This window comes from Oncorhynchus tshawytscha, linkage group LG16 (assembly GCF_018296145.1).
Source record: "Oncorhynchus tshawytscha isolate Ot180627B linkage group LG16, Otsh_v2.0, whole genome shotgun sequence".
Lineage (NCBI taxonomy): Eukaryota > Metazoa > Chordata > Actinopteri > Salmoniformes > Salmonidae > Oncorhynchus > Oncorhynchus tshawytscha.
This window is the reverse complement of record NC_056444.1, coordinates 61,525,875-61,551,504: the sequence shown is the minus strand read 5'-3', so window position 1 is coordinate 61,551,504 and position 25,630 is coordinate 61,525,875. Positions and strand designations below refer to the sequence as shown.

Here is a 25,630-nt window from a genome sequence, read left to right as displayed (position 1 = left end):
CTCAAATTATTCAGCGAATGTAAAAAAAGAAAACCTTTGTAACTTTCAGAGAAAGTTCTAAGAATGTTTAAAAACATACATTCTGTTCTGTGTCCAAACACTCTTTTCCTCTATCTTGTTAAATGTGTTCAGGTGTGTTGGCTGCGGCTACTAATTGGCCACACCTGATCTTAATGACAGCTTGCTTCCTTAAATAGGGCCTGTATGAATAGACTAAAATTAACTGCTTTGTATGAGTTTAGGAAACACGGTATGCTGGTGGCACAGTGGACAAATTCCATGGATAGAGAACAGAAGTTCACAGGTTTGAATCTCACTGACCGCGTGCAATAAAACAATGTGTTTGCACTAAGCAAATTAATTTCCATGGGTCCTATCTTTGCTTGGAGTTCAGAACAGTTAGACCAAACTAAACTAGCAGTGTTATTAAAAGTCTTATTGAAACATTCAGTGAAAGTCATTGAAAAATAACCTTTGCATTTCATTAAAAACATTTTAGAGAATGTTCTGTTATTTAATTACTTTCAAATAATCTATCATTTCCATTCTCAGTGTTAATTAAACATCCCAGGAAAACTTTCAGGGAATCATAGTAAAATATTCTCAGAACCCCCCCTGCAACCTAAAAAGGGATGTTCCCAGAACAGGAAAAATGTTTACTTCCGTTCTCAGAATGTAAAAAAAAAAAGAAAAAAAGTCAGTTTTACCATCAGGCAACTTATGGCTTCGTTCCCAGAACCAATGGGAAGGCAAAATCTTACGTTCCCTCAGCTTCCAAGGAACCAAATGTGCTAACTGGGATGTAAGTCACATTTAAGATTTTCCTCACAACCGATTGTAGCAAAAGTATATTGAAAAACATAAATTATATTGAAATATCAAGAATCACCATAGCCTGGTAGGATACATATTGGTATGAAAATGTATGTAAGATTATAACATTTGAGGTGAAGACATTGAACCGATTCCATGACCGCATGCCCCCCCGCCTCCAATCCATTGTTTTTTCCACCCTCAAACTGCAGATTGGTGCATGTTTGGCTGGAGGCCTGTATCAGCTCATCCGTCATCCATTCTCAGGCCTTTTAAGGGCACACATACTAACTTGCATGAGAACGCCAGTCACGCGGCCTTTGCTGCACATTCAGATGGCATGCTTCAAACCACTGGCCCAGAAAAGGTCAGTCTGCAGATTTATACGCCTGGCTGACTGTGTATGTGTTTTCTCCTCTGCCCTTTGCTGGGTCCAGGCGGCAATGCTCGCATGTCCCAGTTTTTCCGGGGGAATCTGGCCGGCCTGATGATCCGATCGGGAAAGCTGGAGAACAAGAAGGTGATCGACTGCCTGTATACCTGCAAGGAGGGCCTGGATGTGCAGCTGCCTGAGGAGGTGGCCTCAGCCGTCAAGGTGAGAGGTCTAGCTATAGCCTGGGGGGCTGGAGGGGCTCTGGGGTGAAGTTTCCCCTATGTACAGCTCTAGGATCAGCTTTCCTAACCTTAAAGGGATAGTTCACAAAAATGTTTTTTTACACATTACACATACCATGTAAGCAGTCTATGTACAAGGTATGACAGCAATCCATGCCTTTAGTTTCCCTGGCAGTGGCTGGAACTGTTTGGTGAGCTTCACAATCTATTTTTGATACTTTGCATGATTTGGACATGATGCGCGAAACATGCTAATATTGTTCCCATGACTTGAATGGGATTTCTGGCACAAATGCTGAAACGTTAGCATTGGTAAACTTCCAGGGAAACGAAACCAAAGCAGTGAACTATCCCTTTAACTGGGCTACAAAATCCAGTGGATTTGGTGTACCTCCTAATACAGTCACATTTATAACAATACAACTTGCTTGAAGATATGGGACTAAGGGCTGAAAGAGAGTACATTGAACATGAGTACAGCCCTAAGAGGGGCTTCAGTCTTCTAGCAATGACTTTGATATGTGGCTTTTTTCCCCTACTAAACTGAATGACTGTAAGTTGCTCTGGATAAGAGCGCCTGCTAAATGACTAACATGGAAAATCAACAGTTGGGTCTCACTCTGCCACCATCACCTTTTCTCTCTCAGGTGGCATTCAACCCCAACCAGTCGTCGCTGACCGTGGAAGGCGATGACATTGAGGCTTTCGACAAGGTCATGCAGCATATCTCCTACCTGAACTCACGCCAGTTCCCCACCCCCGGCATTCGACACCTCCGCGTCTCCACCACCGTCAAGTGAGTGTCCCGTGCCATCAATAAACACTTTGGCCCAATATACACTTTGGGCCAGTTTCCCAGACACAGATTAAGCCTAGCCCTGGACTAAAAAATGTATAGAGATTCTCCATTAAGCATGCTTTTTAGTCCAGGACTGGGTTTGATCTGTGTCTGGGAAACCTGCCCTGAATGATAAAATGCATTGTCTGTGCGCCAGACCACTTGGTAGAATAAAATAGCAACTACTGAGTTTGGCTCTTTAGCCAGGCTTTAGAATGTATATTTTATTGTATATGCTTTATGATATTATACATTTTGTGTTAGTGAAAGATGATGATATTTAAATGGTAAATCACTGACATGTTTAAAAGGTGCTGCTTTACACTCAAATCAAGATTCAAAAGGTTATTTATTCTAAGGGAATTTAATAAAAAAAATCTGAATAGAAAGGTAAAATGGAGGGTAGTGTGTACCTGCCTTTTCCAAAGTGAATTCAACATGAAAGGTAAAATGGTAAGATAGAGGTGAAAAGAATGAAATACTGCTTCAGGTGAACTGCAAACTGTTTTAAAGTTTCACAGTATAGACAATCAAATGGTCCCCTGCCCTATTTGCATGCACTTAGAAAGACAGGATATTTTTCTCGCATATTGCATGGCTAATGTACTGCTTATATCAGACTGAAATGGGAATATCAACTGAAATGGACCTAATCTGAAACCATTGGCTTGCTAGGTGCTTCAATGAGGAGACGTGCATCTTGATACCGGAAGCGGCGGGATACGTGATGGTGCTGCAGCCCGAGGAGCCCAAGATCAGCCTGAGTGGCATCGACCACTTTGCCCGCGGCGCTGCGGAGTTTGAGAGCCCCGAGGGCGTGACTCTGTTCCCCGAGCTGCGCATCGTCAGCACCATCACCCGCGAGGTTGAGGCTGAAACCGAGCCAGAGGCCACAGAGGGGGCAGAGGGGGCAGAGGATGACCCCACAGGTACTAAGACGTACCACCCTACTGTAGATCATACGTCCATACTTTAAATAGGTCCACCTTAATCTAGATCTGGGGTAGGCAACTAGATTCAGCCGTGGGCTTATTTTTGTCGGAGTGAATGGTCGGTCGGGGGGTGTAAAATAATGATAATTTGTACACTGTAAATGGACCACAACTACTGTAAGCCCCAAAATAGTGTTTTTTTTAAAAAATACAATCATTTCATACCTCGAATACATTGAGACACGATCACGTCTTTTTATTTTATTTGTGTGAATACTTAGTTAGGAACAGATTTCCTCAATTAAGGAAATTTTTTAGCAAATTTTTTTTGTGTGTTTTTTTTTATACCCAAAACTAAAATGTGAAAAAATGTAATAACTTGGGGGAGCCAAAACAAACAAAAAAAAAGCACTCTGTAGATTGTACCCCCTTACTGTAGATCGTGTACCACCTTACAGTTAAGAAATGTTTCTAAACCTTTAAGGTTTCTCAACCAGCAAGCTATGGTCCCTCTTCTTTGAAGTATCCCCTTAAATTCAAACCAGCTCTTGAGAACTGACAAACTGTCAGTCAGCCAACCATCTCAGGGACCTGTTGGTATCATCCCAGGGACTGTTGGCGGTCTACAGATCAGAGGTTGGCTGTAGATACAGTGCCTTCGGAAAGTATTCAAATCTTGACATTTTTCACAATTTTTTACATTACAGCCGTATTCTAAAATGGATTAAATAAAAAGGAGGGAGGCCGAGAGAGATGTGGAAAGAGGAGAAAGAGAATGAAAGAAAGGGAGGGGGAGCAATCTGGAGATTGACAGAGACAAAGTGCCGTTGTGGAAAAACAAGCCATATGGGAAAACTTTCCCGAACAACACACCAGTCATTCACAGACAATACCACAGCCAAGATCATGGTTCAGGGCATTTCATTTGAACTCAGTGGTTCTTCTTCCCTACAATTGCAGAGACTGGGCAGATCCCAATTGCTTTCAATAGGAAATATTGGTTCAGGCAGACATGGATGCTCATTTTAGATGCCCTTGTGTCCCTAAGGGCAAATCTGGAGGAGACCCCAATGCACGGGGATTAATTGTACTGGCTGAATTGAATTGGGTTGATATTGGCCAGACCCTGGTATATATCCCAGTGGAAACAAGTAGATAACACACAGAGGATTAGGCCACCAGTGGCAAGCTGTGGGAGGGAGGAGGGAGCGAGCTGTGGAAGGGGTGAGGAGGAGGGAGGGGTTGTTTACTACACAAGCTTTTTGGGAGGGGTTATTTGACCAGCCACGACATCTGTTCATCTATTTGGTCTGATAAAGAACAAGGCAGGGAGTGCTAGGGAGAAGAGAGGAAAAAATAGAAACAGAAAAGGGAGAGCGAGAGAGATGTGGAAAGGGGAGAAAGAGAATGCAATAAAGGGAGGGCGAGCGATCTAGAGATTGAGAGAGACAAAGTGCCCTTGTGTAAAACAAGCCATATGGGAAAACAGGGCTTAGAGGTCTACTACCGCTGTTACCTACCAGCTCTGCTGTTCTCATTACCTCTGGTTGATAAACAATGTACAGGACATCATGGGCTGGTTTCCCAGACACAGATTAAGCCTTGTCCTGGACTGAAAAGCTCCATAGTTACCTTTTTATTTTCCTGATATTAAGCAGGTGGTTTCTTTGAAATGACTATTATCCATTGTTACCACATAGTTTCTTAGTAAATACCACCTGTAAAATAAAGCGTAACCAGCATCGTCAGTGGAGAATGTCCATTGAATGTATGTTTTAGTCTAGGACAAGGCTTAATCTAATTCTGGGGGACAAGCCCCAATAGCTCTGTTAAGAAGCTCACATTTTAACAGCGACAATATTCTCTCAAAATTCAAAGGGCTTTATTGGCATGGAAAATGTTACCACATACAGTGGGGCAAAAAAGTATTTAGTCAGCCACCAATTGTGCAAGTTCTCCCACTTAAAAAGATGAGGCCTGAAATTTTCATCATAGGTACACTTCAACTATGACAGACAAAATGAGAAAAAAAATCCAGAAAATCACATTGTAGGATTTTTAATGAATTTATTTGCAAATTATGGTGGAAAATAAGTATTTGGTCACCTACAAACAAGCAAGATTTCTGGCTCTCAAAGACCTGTAACTTCTTCTTTAAGAGGCTCCTCTGTCCTCCCTGTATTAATAGCACCTGTTTGAACTTGTTATCAGTATAAAAGACACCTGTCCACAACCTCAAACAGTCACACTCCAAACTCCACTATGGCCAAGACCAAAGAGCTGTCAAAGGACACCAGAAACAAAATTGTAGACCTGCACCACGCTGGGAAGACTGAATCTGCAATAGGTAAGCAGCTTGGTTTGAAGAAATCAACTGTGGGAGCAATTATTAGGAAATGGAAGACATACAAGACCACTGATAATCTCCCTCGATTTGGGGCCCCACGCAAGATCTCACCCTGTGGGGTCAAAATGATCACAAGAACGGTGAGCAAAAATCCCAGAACCACACGGGGGGACCTAGTGAATGACCTGCAGAGAGCAAAGACCAAAGTATTAAAGCCTACCATCAGTAACACACTACGCCGCCAGGGACTCAAATCCTGCAGTGCCAGACGTGTCCCCCTGCTTAAGCCAATACATGTCCAGGCCCGTCTGAAGTTTGCTAGAGAGCATTTGGATGATCCAGAAGAAGAATGTCATATGGTCAGATGAAACCTAAAATATAACTTTTTGGTAAAAACTCAACTTGTTGTGTTTGGAGGACAAAGAATGCTGAGTTGCATCCAAAGAACACCATACCTACTGTGAAGCATGGGGGTGGAAACATCATGCTTTGGGGCTGTTTTTCTGCAAAGGGACCAGGACGACTGATCCGTGTAAAGGAAAGAATGAATGGGGCCATGTATCGTGAGATTTTGAGTGAAAACCTCCTTCCATCAGCAAGGGCATTGAAGATGAAACGTGGCTGGGTCTTTCAGCATGACAATGATCCCAAACACACCGCCCGGGCAACGAAGGAGTGGCTTCGTAAGAAGCATTTCAAGGTCCTGGAGTGGCCTAGCCAGTCTCCAGATCTCAACCCCATAGAAAATCTTTGGAGGGAGTTGAAAGTCCGTGTTGCCCAGCAACAGCCCCAAAATATCACTGCTCTAGAGGAGATCTGCATGGAGGAATGGGCCAAAATACCAGCAACAGTGTGTGAAAACCTTGTGAAGACTTACAGAAAATGTTTGATCTCTGTCATTGCCAACAAAGGGTATATAACAAAGTATTGAGATAATCTTTTGTTATTGACCAAATACTTATTTTCCACCATAATTTGCAAATACATTTTCTGGATTTTTTTTCTCATTTTGCCTGTCATAGTGTACCTATGATGAAAAATACATGCCTCTCTCATCTTTTTAAGTGGGAGAACTTGCACAATTGGTGGCTGACTAAATACTTTTTTTGCCCCACTGTACATACATTTCCACAGCAAACATACAGATAAAAAAAAAAAATCAATCTTCTTCCCCCCTCTTTTCTCAGTTCAAGAGACTGTCGTGTCGGAGGAGATCATGCACAACCTGGACACATGTGAGGTGACTGCGCTGGGCGATGAGCTAGACGGAGAGCATGAGACCTTGGAGGTGGACCAGGCCCAGGTCCAGCAGCGCGGCCTGGAGATGACCTCCTCCAACCTGGGTCTCGTCCTGACAGGTTGGTCTAGGATGGCTAGGCTAAGCTAGACTAGGCTGTTTGGCTATGGTAGACTAGACTAGGCGAGACTTTTTCCCCCATAATGCATAAAAAACATATCCTTCATCAACCCTCCTGTCTGCTATGTGCTAACAATGAGTGCCGGACCTGCCTTTAGCTACATTTTCCCAAACTAATTCTTTACTTGACAAGCCTCCTCTCCATGTCCCAGGCGTCAACACCATGGCCAACTATGAGCAGGTCCTGCACCTGATTCGCTACAAGAACTGGCACACAGAGGCTCTCTTTGACAGGAAGTTCAAGCTGTTCTGCTCCGAACTCAACGGCCGCTACATCAGCAACGACTTCAAGGTTGAGGTATGACTGAGCGTTTACTGTTTATACCTCACCCATACAGCAACTGCTGTCACTTCTTCAGTATAGAGACTGATGTAAAAGAATCCCTAGTCACTGTGTTGGGGATATTAACCCTTTTATGTCATAAACAATTATGAACAACAATTGGTGAAGTGAACAACTAACAATGGAAAAGCTTCAGTAATACTTAACACTTTGATTCTGTGGTCTGTCTGTAACTCTGGACATTTTCTTTGTTTCTCTCTCGCTTTTTTGTTTGTTTTGTTTGTGCATTCATGTGCCTACCCCCAGGTCAGTGTGATCCACACAGCCAACCCCATGGACCATGCTAATAATGCCATGGTGCAGCCCAATTTCATCAACCCAGTGCACCACGCCTCTGTGGACCTGTCCGGACACAACCTGGTCAACGCTCACCAGGCTTCAGGTAAAACCACTAATGCTAACCTCACTCATTAGCCTGTCTGTGCAAGTGAGGTGAGCGTGTGAATAACGTTATCCATGAAAAGATTAAGTAAACATTTGAACCACTAGTAAAAAAAAAAATACTGAACAACCTTAGTACAACATGTTTGCCTTTTGGTTTAATGGTTCTGGAATGACAGTCACAGGGACCACAGAGCCCTGGTCAGGGTGTACCCCCTTAACTAAATTGGTGTCAGTGTCAGGAGTAGGATACCACCATTGAAAGCCTGTCCAGGCTGAGTTTTAGGCACAGTTAATTTCTGAGGCATGGTTCTGCTATTTTTTATAATTTATGTGTTAACTGAAATATATAGCAGTCTACTAAAGTAATCAGACCTATTCATACTATAATGAACTGCTTCAGCAACTATTCAGCTTTAATTTGACATTTAACACATCTCCCACTACCATACAAATATTTTTAGACAACTGAAGCAAGCGCACACATTTTCTTGTTTTGTCATATTTATCTTACACTAGAAGTGTTTACTTTGCAGGCTGACAAACATCTATTGAGATGCAATGTTAACTTGAAGTATCTACAAAACAGGGTTTGCAGTCACATAACCAAAAAGGAAGGCTACATACAGCAAATCATTTTTCCTAAAATTACTTTTTGTGATTCGCAAATGAAACGTTTGATTCACATGATTCAATTCACCGCGATTTAACAGTATCCCAACTACTGCAATGGAGAAGTGAGTTGACTTTTGTCAAAAATAGATTAAAATAATCGATTCACATGAATCAAATAAATCATTAAAAAAATGTAAAACAAAAATATTATTTAATGTGGGGCGGGGCATCCGTTAAACAGTAAATCAACTTTGTTAGGCATTAGCTTCAGCATAATTAGCCTCTTTGGGCTAGCTACCAATATGTATCATAAGCACTACACAAGCCTTCTATTTAATCAAAACTGCAAAATTGGGTGTGCTGTGCCAACAGTCTGTCTCAGTCCACACTGAGGTATACACAGCTTGAATTCAAATAAATATAGATTTATTTTGTATTTATTTAATTACCCCAAACCTCCCTTTTCCCTGTATGTGGTGAATGCGGTTTTGTGGCAACCCGAAATGGCCTCGACACTGCTTTGGAATGAATAGTAATCCATAGATTTAGTATACCAGAAACACTAAAACTCTTGTCTATTTATTTCTATGATACACATATCTTAGATTGGACAATTCCAGATCCCCCATTTTCTCCCACAATACTTGCTGTAGATTCTTTTACTCATCTCTTGTTAAAGTTAATCCTGACCTCATAATCAAACAGCTAATCTGTTAAATGTTTTGCTCTGGAATAAATAAATAAATAAATCCCTCTTGGTCAGACCGGGGTGAGCTTTCCCCATAGATTTACGTAAATTAACCAAAAGTAGGGCACGTGAAATATTTATCGGTTGCCTGGTTTTTAGTTTGGGGATTACATTTGAGTGCCGTCGGTCCTTCCGCGACATCTGGACGGCCAGGAATCTGAGCACAACCTTTATTTATGTTGTATTTTTTTGAGGGTTGTAATCTCCAGTGCTGAAAGTGCTTAATAAACCATGTAGCCTACATGACAGGGCTAGTACATACTTGTGTACTCATGGCCAGATAAGAGTAGAGAAGGTTGGCAGAGGACACTCAAAATCTAAGAGGAGATATACATTGTTATTAGCCAGTTGTAACTGCTAAAGTTAGGAAGAGTAGTCGCACAACCTGGCTCCAATGTATCGTAACACCCTACTAAAACCCCATCAAGACTGTGAGATTACACCAGGGCCATTTATTTATCAAGCATCTCAAAGTTGGAGTGCTGATCTAGGATGTCTGTAATAATCAGATTCATGATGATCTTAAAAGGCAAAACTGATCGTAGATCAGCACTCCTACTCTGTGACACTTAGTAAATGGATCCAGGTCCAACGGTCCTCCATTATGATCACACAATGTGACAGCGCAACAAAATACCAAGTGTGTGTGTGTGTATAAAAGTGGCTTTTGATTCTTTACAATGTGTAGATCCTTTTCTTCTTCTTTCAACCTAACAACTATGAAATCCCCATACAATTTTTCTATCAGAAAATCTCTTTATTTTACAATATAAAATACATGAGTACAGGCATGGTACATTACATTTAGCAGAAACAGAATACCAAGATGCTGAGTTGATTTTGTAGTGTACAAACATCAACAACTGCATAAAAACAGTTAAACTACACACTAAATATCTGAGCTCATGTCCATGTCCAGGGGTCCTCATATTTTATAATACAATTGATATACTTGGTGAAAGAGACCGAGGCACAGAAAAGGGGGGCAGGGAAGCCTGATTTAGTTGCTGCTACTCTTGTAACCGACGCTGGGAGACTGGTTGAATTGTCATAGAGATGGACTTGAGGGAATCGCTGTTACTTTTCCAGTTGTACCAGGTGGAAACATGGCTGTGTCACATACCCCCACATATAGACACCATTTGAGTTGGCAAAATGGCAGGCATTGTATCAAAATCCACCCATCCAGTTTACCACACAACTTGAAGAATGTCCATCTTGGTCAAAGTGGACCACTTTGATCCGCTGTGGTAGGTTAAGGATTCACAGAAGAAAAAATGTGGAAACTGAGTTTAGTAAAATACTACATACATCTTCTCAAGCTGACAGTCCCTGAAATCGGGCAATAGAATTACTTTAAAAAATATATGTATGTTTACATGACTTATTTTATTGATTTTCCACCGTTTTATAAGTCAGCCATCCAGACCTTCCTAAGACCATGTAAAGGTCCCCTTTCAAATAAACTGGCATTTGCCTCCCTCTGGTGGTCGACTGCATCATTACACTGATTTATATTGCTTCAATGCAATGTTACCTCAAAGGGGCGGTCCTTAGAAAAACATTTATCCATCTTGACTTCTTCATGGCATAGCAATCACTGATTTTGTCTCGAGCAGGTGGATACATTCCTTATCATAGAGCTATGAAAGTAATGTGACATACACACTTCCTTCAACCTAAAATAAGTGAAGAAGTAATTTTATGTGGAAGTCGCACAATTGCCAATGCTCAGAATTAGGGATGCACGGATATGACATTTTTGGCTGATACCTATATCTGATATTTTCTTTGCCAAAAAAAACAATACCGATGTAAAAAAAATGTTGCAGCCTTTTTAAGCATTCTAGTACAGTTAAATAGTTGAAACACACACTGACCAAAAAGTTATTTTGTTGGCATTTACCTATATCCCCATTACCAGTAAAACATAATCAAAACCTATTTCACTTACTTGCTGTGCTGTTTGGTTGTTCAGTCGTTTCATTCTCAACCAGGATTTCATCATACGTGTCAAGCAGTGAAGTTTCAGCTCTGTCTGTCCGTGGCCTCTCTTCCTCGGTGGGCACTGTCACTGTGTCTGATTTCATCTTGTCCAGCTGTGTCTGTAACATTTCATGTAAACCCTGTTTCTTGTCTGCATCGAAGTAGCGGTTCTTGTACCTAGCATCTAGCCTGGTGGCGACACAGTAAAGAGGCTCAGAGAGAATGCCACCGAATCGCTTGTTCACAGACTAGTAGAGTACTTTTCCAAGCATTTTTGTTGAGCAGGCCTTTCAATGCCATGACCGGGTATCCCGTCTGCTACAGACGCAGTTGAGCTTATTTCTAGAGTCAGTTGTTCAAATGGAGCTAGGAGTGTTCATGTTTACAAGTTTAAAAAAATGCCATTGAAATGGCAGCAGCAGTATGAGAACTAGCACATTTTTGAGCATGCAATACGGCTTTCCTCAGTACGAAATCCTTGTCGACCCACTGTGCTGTCAGACTCGTAATGCTCATGGGGTTGACATCGCTGGTCCAAATGTCAGTCGTGAAGCTAATAGCGGTGACGCCCATAGCAAGTAGCTCATGAATGTGAGTTTCAACAATACTGTGTAACTCTTTATTTTAAGAATGTGAAATGTCAGGATAATAGTAGAGTGATTTATTTAAACTTTCTATTTATTTCATCACATTCCCAGTGGGTCAGAAGTTTACATACACTTATTTGGTAGCATTGCCTTTTAAATTGTTTAACTTTGGCCAAACATTTTGTGTAGCCTTCCACAAGCTTCCCACAATAAGTTGGGTGAATATTGGCCGATTCCTCCTGACAGAGCTGGTGTAATTGAGTCAGGTTTGTAGGCCTCCTTGCTCACACACACCTTTTCAGTTCCGCCCACAAATTTTCTATAGGGTTGAGGTCAGGGCTTTGTGATGGCCACTCCAATACCTTGATTTTGTTGTCCTTAATCCATTTTGCCACAACTTTGGAAGTATGCTTGGGGTCATTGTCCATTTCGAAGACCCATTTGCGACCAAGCTTTAACTTCCTGACTGATGTCTTGAGATGTTGCTTCAATATATCCACAGAATTTTCTATTTTGTGAAGTGCAGCAGTCCCTCCTGCAGCAAAGCACCCCCACAACATGATGCTGCCACCCCCATACTTACCGGTTGGGATGGTGTTCTTCGGCTTGCAAGCATCTCCCTTTTTCCTCCAAACATAATGATGGTCATTATAGCCAAACAGTTCTATTTTTGTTTCATCAGACCAGAGGACATTTCTCCAAAAAGTACGATCTTTGTCCCCATATGCAGTTGCAAACCGTAGTCTGGCTTTTTTATGGCGGTTTTGGAGCAGTGGTTTCAGGTTATGTCGATATATGACTTGTTTTACTCTGGATATAGATACTTTTGTACCTGTTTCCTCCAGCATCTTCACAAGGTCCTTTGCTGTTGTTCTGGGATTGATTTGCATCTTTCGCAACAAGTACGTTCATCTCTTGGAGACAGAACACGTCTCCTTCCTGAGTGGTATGACGGCTGCGTAGTCCCATGGGGTTTATACTTGCATACTATTTTTTGTACAGATGAACGTGGTACCTTCAGGCGTTTGGAAATTGCTCCCAAGGATGAACCAGACTTCTGGTCTACAAATATTTTTCTGAGGTCTTGGCTGATTGCTTTTGATTTTCCCATGATGCAAAGAGGCACTGAGTTTGAAGGTAGGCCTCAAAATACATCCACAGGTACACTGCCAATTGACTCAAATGATCAGAAGCTTCTAAAGCCATGACATCGTTTTCTGGATTTTTCCAAGCTGTTTAAAGGCACAGTCAACTTAGTGTAGGTAAATTTCTGACCCACTGCAATTGTGATAGTGACTTATAAGTTAAATAATCTGTCTGTAAACAATTGTTGAAAAAAGTACTTGATGTCATGCTCAAAGTAGATGTCCTAACCGACTTGCCAAAACTATAGTTTGTTAACGAGAAATTTGTGGAGTGGTTGAAAAATGAGTTTTAATGACACCAACGTAAGTGTATGTAAAAGTCCGACTTCAACTGTATGTTTGGTAAAGTAATAAAGAAGGTGAAATAATTGGGGTACATGTTCCTAAAACAGATTACACCTATACTGAACAAAAATATAAACGCAACATGAAACATGAGACCAACACTTTACATGAGCTGAAATAAAAGATCCCAGAAATGTTACATATGCACAAAAAGCTTATTTCTCAATTTTGTGCACAAATTTGTTTACATCCCTTTTAGTGAGCATTTCTTCTTTGCTAAAGTAATACATCAACCTGACAGCTGTGACATATCAAGAAACTGATTAAACAGCATGATCATTACACAGGTGCACCTTGTGCTGGGGACTATAATAGGCCACTCTAAAATGTGCAGTTTTGTCACACGACAGAATGCCACAGATATATAAAGTTTTGAAGGAGCGTGCAATTGGCATGCTGACTGCAGAAATGTCCACCAGAGCTGTTGCCAGAGAATTGAAGGTTAATTTCTCTAGCAAATGCCGCCAACAACGTCTTTTTAGAGAATTTGGCAGTACGTCCAACCGGCTTCACGACCGCAGACTACATGTAACCACACCCAGGACCTCCACCTGCGGGATCGCCTGAGACCAGCCATCCGGACAGCTAATGAACCTGAGGAGTATTTCTAATTTTTTGGGGGCCTGGCTCCCCAATGGGTGGGCCTATGGATGCGCCCCTGACCAGTCATGTGAAATCCATAGATTAGGGCCTAATGAATTTATTTCACTGATTTATTTCCTTATATGAACTGTAACACGGTAAAATTGTTGCATGTTGCGTTTTGTATTTTTGTTCAGTGTAGTCTGATGCAGTTTTAGTAAGCAAATTAAATGTGACCTGTGGAACGTGTGGGGGGAAAATCGAACTTTCCAAAAACAACCATCCCATTAAACCCAACAACTCTCGCCAACTCTTCTATCCATGCACCATAAATCAAATCAACATTTATTTCACCTTAATTTAACTTGGCAAGTCAGTTAAGAACAAATTCTTATTTACAATGACGGCCTACCCTGGCCAAACCCTAACCCGGACGACGCTGGGCCAATTGTGTGCCGCCCTATGGGACTCCTAATCATGGCCGGTTGTGATACAGCCTGCTACTTTAAAGTGAATTTAAATTCACAAATTCACAACACTCTTCACAGTAAAAGAGAGAGAGCTAAAACAAGCAGGAAGAATAAAATGGATAGGCTAAAAAGGTGGGGTATCAAATGTGATTTTAAAACCTCAACTGTACTTTTTTTTAAAAATCAGGTGATAAATGAGCTGAAAAGGAGACTAGAGTAGGACTTTAAGTCTTACCCAGCCCTAGAAGTGAAGATAGTTTGTGTGTGTGTGAGCTTGCATGCGTACATTTGTCCTAATACACACTCTGTGTGTGTTGTCCCCAGTGGTCCCCAGCGCCGCCACCATCGTCATTGTGGTGTGTGTCAGCTTCCTGGTGTTCATGATCATCCTGGGCGTGTTCCGGATCCGATCAGCCCACCAGCGCACCATGAGGGACACAGAGGGCGGCAAGGAGAATGAGATGGACTGGGATGACTCGGCCCTCACCATCACAGTCAACCCCATGGAGGTAATATCATATAAATCATTTAGCAGACACCTTTTTATCCAATAGTAGTACAAAAAAATTATATTATTGTGTGCGTTTTTTTAATCCAAAGCAACATGCAGATGTGTGCTGGAATCGAACCCACGATCCTGACGTTGCATGCACAATGCTCTACCAACTGAGACACACAAGACCAACAGAGATGGAGCAACCGATCATTCAAAAACAAATAGACCACACGGGCACACTGTAATGCTCCAAAAAGGTTTCCTACTGGTCAAAGCCTTGCACTGAAATAGCAAATCCTCAGTTGAAACAATAACAAAGTGGGCACCCCGTCTTTGTTTTAGTAAAGGAAACTGTGGGATGGGCCCGGAGAAATGTAACCACTCTCAAATGCATAGACAGAGCAATGGATGCAAGGACTGACAATACATGGTCTCAAACGTATAATTTTAACTACACTGAACAAAAATATAAAAGCAACATGTAAAGTAAAAAAAGAAAAATCACATGTTCTATACGCACAAAAAAGCTTATTTCTCTCAAATTTTTGGCACATATTTGTTTACGTCCCTGTTAATGAGCATTTATCCTTTGCCAAGATAATCCATCCACCTAAAAGGTGTGGCATACCAAGAAGCTGACTAAACTGCATGATCATTACACAGGTGCACCTTGTGCTGCAAAATGTGCAGTTTTGTCACACAACACAATGCCACAAATGTCTCAAGTTTTGAGGAAGAGTGCAATTGGCATGCTGACTGCATTAATGTCCACCAGAGCTGTTGCCAGAGAATTTAATGTTAATTTCTCTACCACAAAGCCCCTCCAATGTTGTTTTAGAGAATTTGGCAGTACGTCCAACCTGTCTCACAACCGCAGACCACGTGTATGGCGTCGTGTGGGCGAGCTGTTTGCTGATGTCAACGTTGTGAACAGAGTACCCCTTGGTGGCGGTGGGGTTATTGTATGGGCAGGCATAAGCTACGGACAAAGAACACAATTGCATTATATTGATGGCAATTTGCATGCACAGAGATACCGTGACAAGATCCTGTCACCCATTGACATGTCACCCATTGAGCATGTTTGGGATGCTCTTGATCAATGTGCATGACAGCATGTTCGAGTTCCCGCCAATATATATCAACTTTGCACAGCCATTGAAGAGGAGTGGAACAACATTCCACAGGCCACAATCAACAGCCTGATCAACTCTATGCGGAGGAGATGTGTCGCGCTGCATGAAGCAAATGGTGGTCACACCAGATACTGACTGGTTTTCTGACCCAAGCCCCTACCTTGTTTTTTTAAAGGTACTTGTGACCAACAGATGCATATCTGTATTTCCAATCATGTGAAATCCATAGATTAGGGCCTAATGAATGTATTTCAATTGAATGATTTCCTTACATGAACTGTAACGCAGTAAAAAAAAAAAATGTTGCATGTGCATTTATTTTTGTTTGGTATATGTTTTGAGGCTATACAGTGTTTAAATTTACAATGGTTACAAAGATCGGAGTAAAACAAGCATATATTTTGGGTTCTGATTGGGTGTGACAGTTGTACTAAGCTCATAAGTTACTCATTGATTCTTGAAATAAAACAAAACTATCATTTATATGTCCAAAATTGGTATAGCAACTGCAGATTGCCCCTTTTAAAGGGATAGTTTTGTCATTTTTTACATATGTATATATTTGTTTCCATGTCTGTAGACTGCTTTCAAGGTTTGGAAATAATTATTAAATTAATATGTAAAAATGCTGAACTATCCCTTTAGCAAAAACAATGGGTGTATTCAACAGCCAGAGGTGGAAAAAGTACAAAATTGTCATACTTGAGTGAAAGTAAAGATACCTTAATATAAAATGACTCGAGTAAAAATTAGTTAATATAAAATGACTCGAGTAAAAATGAGTCACCCAGTAAAATACTACTTGAGTAAAATACTAAAAGTATCAGATTTTAAATGTATTTAAGTTCAGTGGTGGAAAAAGTACTCATCAAATTCCTTATATTTAGCAAGCCAGATGGCACACTTTCCTTTTTTATTACTTTTTTTGACAGCTAGGGGCAACTCCAACACTCAGACATAATTTACAAAGGAAGCATTTATGTTTAGTGAGTCCATCAGATCTGAGGCAGTAGGGATGACCAGGGACGTTCTCTTAATAAGTGTATGAATTTGACCTTTTTCCTGTAATGCTAAGCATTCAAATTATAACTAGTAGTTTAGGGTGTCAGGGAAAATGTATGGAGTAAAAAGTACATAATTTTCTTTTAGAATGTAGTGAAGTAAAAGAGGTAAAAAAACATAAATAGTAAAGTACAGATACCTCCAAAAATGATTTAAGTAGTATTTTTACTTAAGTACTTTACATAACTGTGCAAAGCTGTCATCAAAGGCGAAGGGTGGCTACTTTGAAGAATATAAAATATATTTTAATTTGTTTAACTCTTTTTTGGTTACTACATGATTCCATATGTGTAATTTCATAGTTTTTATGTCTTCACTATTATTCTACAATGTAGAAAATAGAAAAATAAAGAAAAACACTTGAATGAGTAGGTGTCCAAACTTTTGACGGGGTGTGTGTGTAGAAATAATAAAGGCAAACACAGGAAAAAAAAAGAGGAAGCTATAAAAAGGGTCAGTGCCAATACCAAATGTACAATGTGCAGGGATACTGGATTATTTGAGGTAGATATTTGCATGTGGATGGGGATTAGGTTTAAGTGACTGGGTATCAAGATAAATAATAATAGTTAACAGTATGGCAGCAGCATAAGTGTTGGTAACAGCCTACGCAGCTGTAGATCGGGTTCCTCCACTTCAGATCTTTCTCATAATCACTTAATAATGTGTGAAAGACTGATCCTCTCTCTCTCCCTCTTTCCTCTGGTAGACTTATGAGGACCAGCACAGCAGTGAGGAGGAAGAAGAAGAAGAGGAGGAGAGCGAGGAAGGTGAGGAGGAAGATGACATCACAAGTGCTGAGTCGGAGAGCAGCGAGGATGAGGAGGCCGGAGAGCCAGAGGACCAGCAGGGTGCCAGCAGACAGCAGCAGCTGGAGTGGGACGACTCCACACTCACCTACTAACAGACATACACATACTCATACATTTTTACATGCACATGCAAACACACACTTCTTACACACACAAGCAACACACACACTCATACACATACACACCACAGGAGGTTGGTGCCACATTAATTGGGGAGAACGGGCTCGTGGTAATGACTGGAGCAGGAGTGGAATGGTATCAAACACATGGTTTCCAGGTGTTTGATGCCATTTCATTTGCTCCGTTCCTGCCATTTATTATGAGCCGTTCTACCCTCAGCAGCCTCCTGTGATACACACACTTCTCTCACACACTCATATACATACTCTAACACACATGACTCATAGAATTTCTCATCATCACTACCCCTCCTAAACAGTGGGGGCATACCCTCACAAATTCCTTACAGAGGAGCCATGATGTAAAAACAAAACACAAATCCCCCTTAAAAGCGATATATTGTCAAGGTTTCCCTGTCGTCATCTTAGTGGTGGTACTCTGTGTAGTATAGTAATCACCGGATCGCTGATTTCTTACTTTTTTAATTTTTAATGTTTTATTCCCGGGAAGACTTGGCCAACATTTGCATTTTGTTTTGAGCTACCGTGAGGAAACAACCTTGCACTTTTGTTTAGTTCTTTACTGATGTAAGGCTTTCAAAATGGAGAATGTTTTTTTAAAATGTATATTCCTTGCACATCTGTTTTAGATTTGTTTGCCGCTAAACGAGAGAAGCTTTGACTTTTTTTTCCTTTCTTTGTGCTTGAGTTGTAGTCCGGAGAGTGAAACGAGATTACGTTTCAGACACGTAGACCGCATATTTACATTTTTCTCCTTTTAGTGCATGAGGATATTTGAACAAGTCATATGTGTAGATGAATAAATTGCTTTTTAATATTTTGTAAATATGAAGAAACCATGTAATTAGTCAATGTGTTAGTGAAGGCCTAAACAAATGGGTCCAATATCTAAAAAGACGCAGTACGTCGTGTAGAATATTTGTGTCACAAAGGCTATAGCATGTTGCACATTTTTTGGCAAAGCTCTTCCGTCATACTTGTACAAAATGTCCGCTTCAAGAAGAGCAACCCAGACCCAGAACTGTACACAAAGGTTTCTATGGCAAAGTGTTGCTCATTTTGTCTTTTCATTTGCAAGGAGGTAGTTATTTCTTTGCTAAGTGGGGACAGGACTGGTCGGTTTTGCTTTCGGCTCCTCACATGCCACACTCCTCACATGCTATATACATAAGGGCAGGAGGTAGCCTAGCGGTTAGAGCATTGGGCCAGTAACTGAAAGGTAGCTAGTTCGAATCCCCGAGCCGACAAGTTGATAAATCTGTCAATGTGCCCTTGAGCAAGACACATAATCTTAATTGCTCCAGGGTCGCTGTTGATAATGTCAGACCATGGCCGAGACCCCACTCTCCGACGGTGTCTCAGGGAGAGTTGGGATATGCAAAAAACACATTTCCAATTCACGTGTGAAATAGGACAAATATAAGCACCCACCAAATTATGATTATTTCTTTGCTTGACTTGCACAGGTGGCAATGCTGTACTCAAGGCGACAATGTATTTAATTCCCATTCTCGTCTGTTATTGTACAGAAGGTAATTTGAGGTCAAGATGATCACGTTCAGTAAACCACAGTCCGATGTAGCTTAAGGTACTAAGAAAACAGCCAGCTTCTGCAGTTCCGCTATCAATTCACAATGAGTGTAGCTATGAATATTTCTGCTAGCACATTAGGACCAGCAGAGAATTACACTCCATCTGCAGCTTTAAAAAGCCCTTCCATATTCCAGTCCTGCCGTTGCATCAAAAATATTAGAACAAAAATACAAACAAATCTCAGCATACAGACGGACCTGAGGCGTATGGTTCGTCTAGCTTTAGGAGGGCTCAATTCAATAGCACGGCTGCTGTCGTTCTTTGGAAGAGAAATTAAATGCGAGAACATTTTGTCTGCTTCATTGCAAAAAAACATATTTTTTTAAGGATTTTTTTCATGGCATGGCTATTTAACCTGAAATAATATATTAGATGCATTTTTAAACGGTTTTCTCATTACAGTTGAGCGTAGTCTCACTGCAGTTTTACTTATTTGAAGGATATTGAAACCTTCAAATAAGTCATAACAAATACGAATAAATACGTGACTGTTGTGATATGAGAACTCTTTAAAATGTAGTCTTCTTGGTCCTTGTTTGAATCTTTAAAATTAAATGTTTTTTTTGCAGTAGACCACTAGATTTTATTGTACATGGAACTGTACTGTAGAGTTGTTCTAAGATATTTGTTTACATTTGGTAAACTTGTTTTCCCTCTGGTATTAGTATAAAACTTATACAATTAATTGAAAAGATGTCAGATGTTAACCTCTATATTTCCTCTCAAAAATCACTGCTTATTCATCTCAATACCTTCAAAAAACCCACGTGGTAAAGGATTTGTAACCCTCAAACAGGTTAACGTTATTCCACCGTTTTAGGAATCCAAATGAATTATGTACATTCTGCAAAACTTTCATAAGTATGTTTTATGGCATGACTTTGGGAATTTTAGTCAAACTTAAAAGTAAAGTGAGTAAAGGTGAGGCATGACAAAGTTGGAAAACTGTTGGAAAGGTTTATAAAGGAAGTCTTATACTTTGCATGTTAATCTATTTTTAGAGGCCAAATACATAATGGCTCAAGTAACACAAGTGTACCATTTTATGCTTTGCAAGGTTCATATAAAGTAATTTTTTGGAGACCGTTCCAAGTAACTTTTGAGGGTTTGAGCAAAACCATATGTCTGGAGTCGCTCAATCACATTTCTGTTAGGCCCAATGTATTTATTATTTTTGGTCAACTGTCGAAATGTGGTGAACAGTCTCCCCTTCAAAATGACTAGGGCCCAATAAGGGGGTCAGGTTCGAGCTGGCCCAAGTTGGGAGTGCCTTTTGCCGATCACAGCGCATTAACACAACTAACAAAACACTCATCCACGCTCTTTTAGTTGTGGCAACTTTTATTTTGTAACTATTTAATGCTAGATTTCTTACAGAGCTGGGGGAAGTGATTTTATTTAATTTTGTAGTAATAATAGTCCACTGCTAGTTTTATTAAAAGTTAATGTTTTACATAGGTGTCATGTGTCTGTGTAGCGAAAGTAGGACCATATTGTATCCTCTATAGATATTGTACTGAATCATCATATTGAGGAAATCCACTTCTAAAAATATGTACAATATTAAAATGCTCTAGGCAGCATATGTGGGTATAAAGTTACCTATTTGTGTATAGTGAACGGTAATTTTGAACAGTGTATTATTGCCTGATTTGCAGACAAAGTTGTTGAGGGCAGCATGAAATTCACCAGAACAAGAGTATAATCTTATTCTCTCCAAATTTCTCACGCTCATTTTGTCACAGTCCATTGTCAATTTAACATTCTCATCTCCCTTTTAAACATTTTCTTTATTTATTGAAAAGTACAAATCAAACATACTACTGAACAGCCACCATTCCAAGGGGCCAGAGTTTACAACTGTTTGTGCCAGTCAGTGGAGCTTGGGCCTCAAGTCAAGTTCTGTGATACTTTTGATCAGCCCCTTGGACATTTTCCTTTCCATTGAATTGAATGAATGTCGCTGTCCATCCAGCAGACATATGAGCTTTAGGATTCAACGGGTGTTTACGTTGCATGAATCACTTCTAATGAAAACAACAATTTTCTGTATATTACATGTGGAACTGTGAGATTTGAGTGGGAGAGGGGACATGTATACTACTGATTCTCAGATTGTCTGTTTTCACAAGTCCACAACACTCAAACATTTTTGGTTTATTTTTTATCTTTGCTCAAAAATGGAAGGTGACAATGTTTTCAGAACTGTTGAACGCTTCCTTTTGTGCTTGTTGGGGCTGCTCTCACTTTTCTACCAATTGAAAGGCAAATTGTAGTGAAGTTGATGCTTGCTCGTGAACAAAATAAAGGATGAGAGAGTACAAATGTGTCTGGGTTATGTTCTGTTCTATATTATGAGTTCACACTTTTAATTAAGACTGGTGTCATTCTCTGTACTTGAGGTCTGCTGTATCTGCCCTCGCCTTTTTACACCGCCGCATGGTGGAAACATTCTCTAGCCAATGATTACACCAATACAATGGTTCTACATAAGAGGAAGTGTGCAAGTACACATGGAAAAGGATGCAGCCTGGCTAATTTTGAACTCTGTGAAACTATGACTGCAGCTTCAGCCATGTGGAGTAATGAGTAGGATTCTACATGCAAAAGTGATTACTTTTGATATAAATGCTTTCTGCCTTCCCAATTATACTTTTTTTCAATTCTAACTTACATTTCGTGGAAAATAAACACACCATGCTCCATTCTTGACAATATGACCGAGCGGCGCAGATTACTGGTCCATTCGAGCAAGGCATGCCTCCCCCACCGGCTTCGCGAGTTCAAATCCACTCAGTTATGACTGTCAGGGGAGTCCGAGCACTGGTGTTGCTTATAAATAGGAATGTTTGATCATGGTGCCCCCTGGTGCTGAAAGAACAGAACTAGTGTATAGAATAATGGCAATGTGTTTTAACCACAACACTACTATATTTAATGATACCGAAGATTGAGAAATGTAACTTTATATTAGGAATACAAAAATCATAGAGAAACTTATACCACTTATGACTACATTTTTAGAAAGTATTTTGTAGTCAGACAAACATACTACACATCCAAAATGATGCATATACACTGTAAACTGACTTTAGATTGACATTTTCGGGCTCCTCTCAATTAAGAATCAGAGCTGGTTCAAGTTGGTGTGTTATGCAATCACATTTAAGCCCAGCGTTGCATATTTAACACTGCAATGATTCATTTATTTTGACATGAACAGTTATGCAGGAAAAATAATTCAATCCAAGAGCTAAAACAAAATTATTTAGCCATGAAGACAATCCGTATGAAAACTGAATTTAAAGCCTTCAAAATGTCTTAGCCACACTTAACAAAAAGGATGACCGATGGACTGTCTAACTGTTCAAATTATAAATAGACTACTCTACTCAAATACTCTAGTACCAAATGCATACCAAGTTTTACAATCATCAGAAAAAAAAGAAGGAAAAAAAAGTGTACAAAAGTTGAACTTTACTCTTTAAAAGCAAGTACGGTCTAAGTGCATGATTGATTTACATTATCAATATTATGGCACTGTTATTGGGTGGAAACACTTGATGTTAAACAACATAGACAACACCTGATTACCCTCTATACCTTGGTTTTCTCCACACCAGAACTAGCTAAAGCCATTATCTTGTCTTCTGATCCTGAAAAGTGAGATGCTGGTTAAGTACAGTAGTTTACATTGTTGAGGTTGGATCTCATGTTATAGTAACATGTAAAAAAGAAGTGCAGTAGAGTTAAAGCTCACCGAGGTCTGCAGTGATTTTTTCAAATTGGCTGAGGGTTGCGGTCACATTTTCAGCCAGAAATGTCTCGTCTTCGACTGTAAGCTGCAGGAAGAACAAAGAGAAATGAAAAGAGTGAAACTGAGGAAAGACCCTTAATCCACACCATAGTCACAAGACCCCTGTTATAGTATTTCACTAAATGAAATGACAGTTAATGACTGTCATATATAGCATACAATTTATTGAACTCCAGATGGTTACATTTTGTAATAGTTTTTCATGACATGTTATACCAATTACCATTCCATCATAGCAGATTATCAAAATATTCAATGCCACTTTCTCTTACAATATTTATCACAAGTTTAAGCTATATGAAGAAGGGATCACAGTACACTGGCACAACGGGCGTTTTACCTTCTCGCCCAGTTTTCTCAAGGCAGTGAGGATCTCCACCTTCTGCTGAGTGTACACATCCCTCGAAAGTTTTCCCACCATGACATCACGGTCCATCTACAGAGAATTTCACACCATTCGGCTAAACTTTCAGGGGCGGTTTCCCAGTCACAGATTAATCTTAGTCCTGGATTAAAAAGCTATTTCAATAGAGATTCTCCATTGACCATGCTTTTTAGTCCACGACTAATATGTGTCCCTCAAAGCATTCCATGAACTGAACAGGTTTTAGAATGTAAAGCTTACTTTTGATATTAAATGTATCAAATAATGTACAAACAATAATGTACATAAAATACATAGATGAACAGTGCTTCTGACCAACCTCTGCTAATCTGGTTCTCAACTGCCCCGGTTGCTTCTTGGCAAACATTCGGATCACCTCGGGGGTCTTGAAAGCTTGGCTGATGGCAGCCTGGATTGCCTAATGAAGAAAAGGATAGTTCTCCCATGTCATGCATCATGACAACATTATGGTTTGTCATTACCCGTTATAATATTATGTCACTATTATGATGACAGTGCATGGCCCATAGAGATACATTAGATCAGGGGTGTCAAACTCATTTCCTGTAGGGTAGTGTCTGTGGGTTTTCGCTCCTTCCTTGTACTTGATTGATAATTGATTATTTAGGAACTGCCATGACCTAGTTGTCTAGGTCTTAATTGGACACACATTTAAAGGAATTAACAAAAAACAGCAGACACTCAAACCTCCATGGAATGAGTTTGATGTCCTTGAAGTATATTATTTATATTCATAATATTCTATTTAATTCTAAGATCTGGTCATCCAAAGTCCCTACCAGTTGCATTCCTCCAAGCTCATCCACCAGTGTCATGTTGCCTGTCACCATCTTCTTCAGAGACTCATTGAACTCATTCAACTGCTCCAGGGTTTCCTTCTTGGTCTCCTCATACTCCTCCTCTTCTAGGTCTTCTCTAGAATAAACAGAGAACCCTGGTAATGGAGGAACAAAATCTATGGGTGTACAGAGATGTGCTCTAAATTCCATTAATACTACATGTATCACTTTGTGGAATCATAGAAATAGAATGAATATAATGACTCATTCTAGTTCTGTGAGTGGAACATCCACTCTAGACAGATGTGGTCTAAGTTCCATGCTACATCCCTCTGTGGAATCTTATAAACATAATACACTGAATTAATTCTAGTTCTGTGTGTGGAACATCCAGACAACCCACATTATGTTCACAGTTAGGAATGACTGATGATGAGAGTACCTGCATTCTTCCAAATCTTGGAGCTGTTGCATCAATCTGTCCAGTTGCTCCTCCATGTTTTGTTTTAGTTTCCCAGTTTCTGATTTGCCACGAGAAGCCATGCTTCCACCCTGCAAATACCATATTTAGTGAGTAAATAGTTCAATTGCATGTATCACTTGTGAATTAACTACCTAGTTACAAACACAATGGAGCGGTCTATACTTTGACATGAAGAATAACATTCGCTATTAGCTAGCTACTATAGTTAGCTACCTTGTTCCCACTGGCCGCCAGATTCATCTGAGACATTTTTTTTGTGCGTGTAGTAGTCTAGCCTGTGGCTATAGTTGTCTAGCTGCTGGCTTGAAAAAAATAAATAAGTAATCCTCACCTGATCGTTAGAACAATATAACTCGCCTCAACACAATCAATTTAGGGAAGAGGTGAACATATATTTGAATACTTCTCCATGAAATGTGTTACAAAATACTGTCAAAAAACATTGGGGAGTGTGGGAGTTGTGAACGTAGCTCTTGTTCGTGGTCATGGATAGAAGGGATCCAGCATTTGTCAGAATTGACTTTTCGTAGCCGGTTTATGAGAAATTACGTAGCCTGTTAAATGTCGATGGTTAGGAGAATTTGGTTAAAGTTAGAAAATTGTTAAGATTAGCTCAAATGCAACAACAAAAAATTATTTACGTACATTTGACAAAAGCTGAATCCCATCTAGACTTGACTCTTATTCCGTGGGTGCGGCCTTGTCCTTTCCGGTTATTTTTTGTCCAATCATATGTCTCTA

General features: G+C 40.1%; 2 protein-coding genes across 7 annotated transcripts in view; one reads left to right on the top strand and one right to left on the bottom strand.

The window, feature by feature from the left end:
• clstn1 (calsyntenin 1) overlaps positions 1-17,883 on the top strand; it is a 72,903-nt gene extending 55,020 nt beyond the window's left edge. For 3 of the 4 annotated variants that reach the window (XM_024399726.2, XM_024399727.2, XM_024399728.2), the window contains 8 exons: positions 1,251-1,408; positions 2,076-2,224; positions 2,942-3,195; positions 6,733-6,903; positions 7,115-7,260; positions 7,552-7,687; positions 14,489-14,673; positions 17,568-17,883. In XM_024399726.2, the coding sequence (XP_024255494.1) occupies positions 1,251-1,408; positions 2,076-2,224; positions 2,942-3,195; positions 6,733-6,903; positions 7,115-7,260; positions 7,552-7,687; positions 14,489-14,673; positions 17,568-17,762 (1,394 nt within the window). In that variant the 3' untranslated portion in view covers positions 17,763-17,883. The remainder of the gene's footprint in view (positions 1-1,250; positions 1,409-2,075; positions 2,225-2,941; positions 3,196-6,732; positions 6,904-7,114; positions 7,261-7,551; positions 7,688-14,488; positions 14,674-17,567) is intronic. The other variant, XM_024399729.2, reaches the window with a different exon arrangement.
• Positions 17,884-22,587: 4,704 nt separating this feature from the next.
• lzic (leucine zipper and CTNNBIP1 domain containing) lies at positions 22,588-25,603 on the bottom strand. Of its 3 annotated transcripts, none has more exons than XM_024375681.2 (7): positions 25,535-25,603; positions 24,848-24,957; positions 24,406-24,541; positions 23,925-24,023; positions 23,561-23,656; positions 23,164-23,245; positions 22,588-23,059 (listed from the first exon to the last, which is right to left on the bottom strand). In XM_024375681.2, exons 2-7 carry the CDS (start codon positions 24,946-24,948, stop codon positions 23,001-23,003), a joined length of 573 nt encoding a protein of 190 aa, XP_024231449.1. In that variant the 5' UTR covers positions 24,949-24,957; positions 25,535-25,603; the 3' UTR covers positions 22,588-23,000. The 3 variants fall into 3 exon arrangements, with proteins under 3 accessions (XP_024231449.1, XP_024231447.1, XP_024231448.1); XM_024375679.2 differs by lacking the exon at positions 25,535-25,603 and adding an exon at positions 25,103-25,495; XM_024375680.2 differs by lacking the exon at positions 25,535-25,603 and adding an exon at positions 25,221-25,493.
• Between the last annotated feature and the right edge of the window lie 27 nt (positions 25,604-25,630).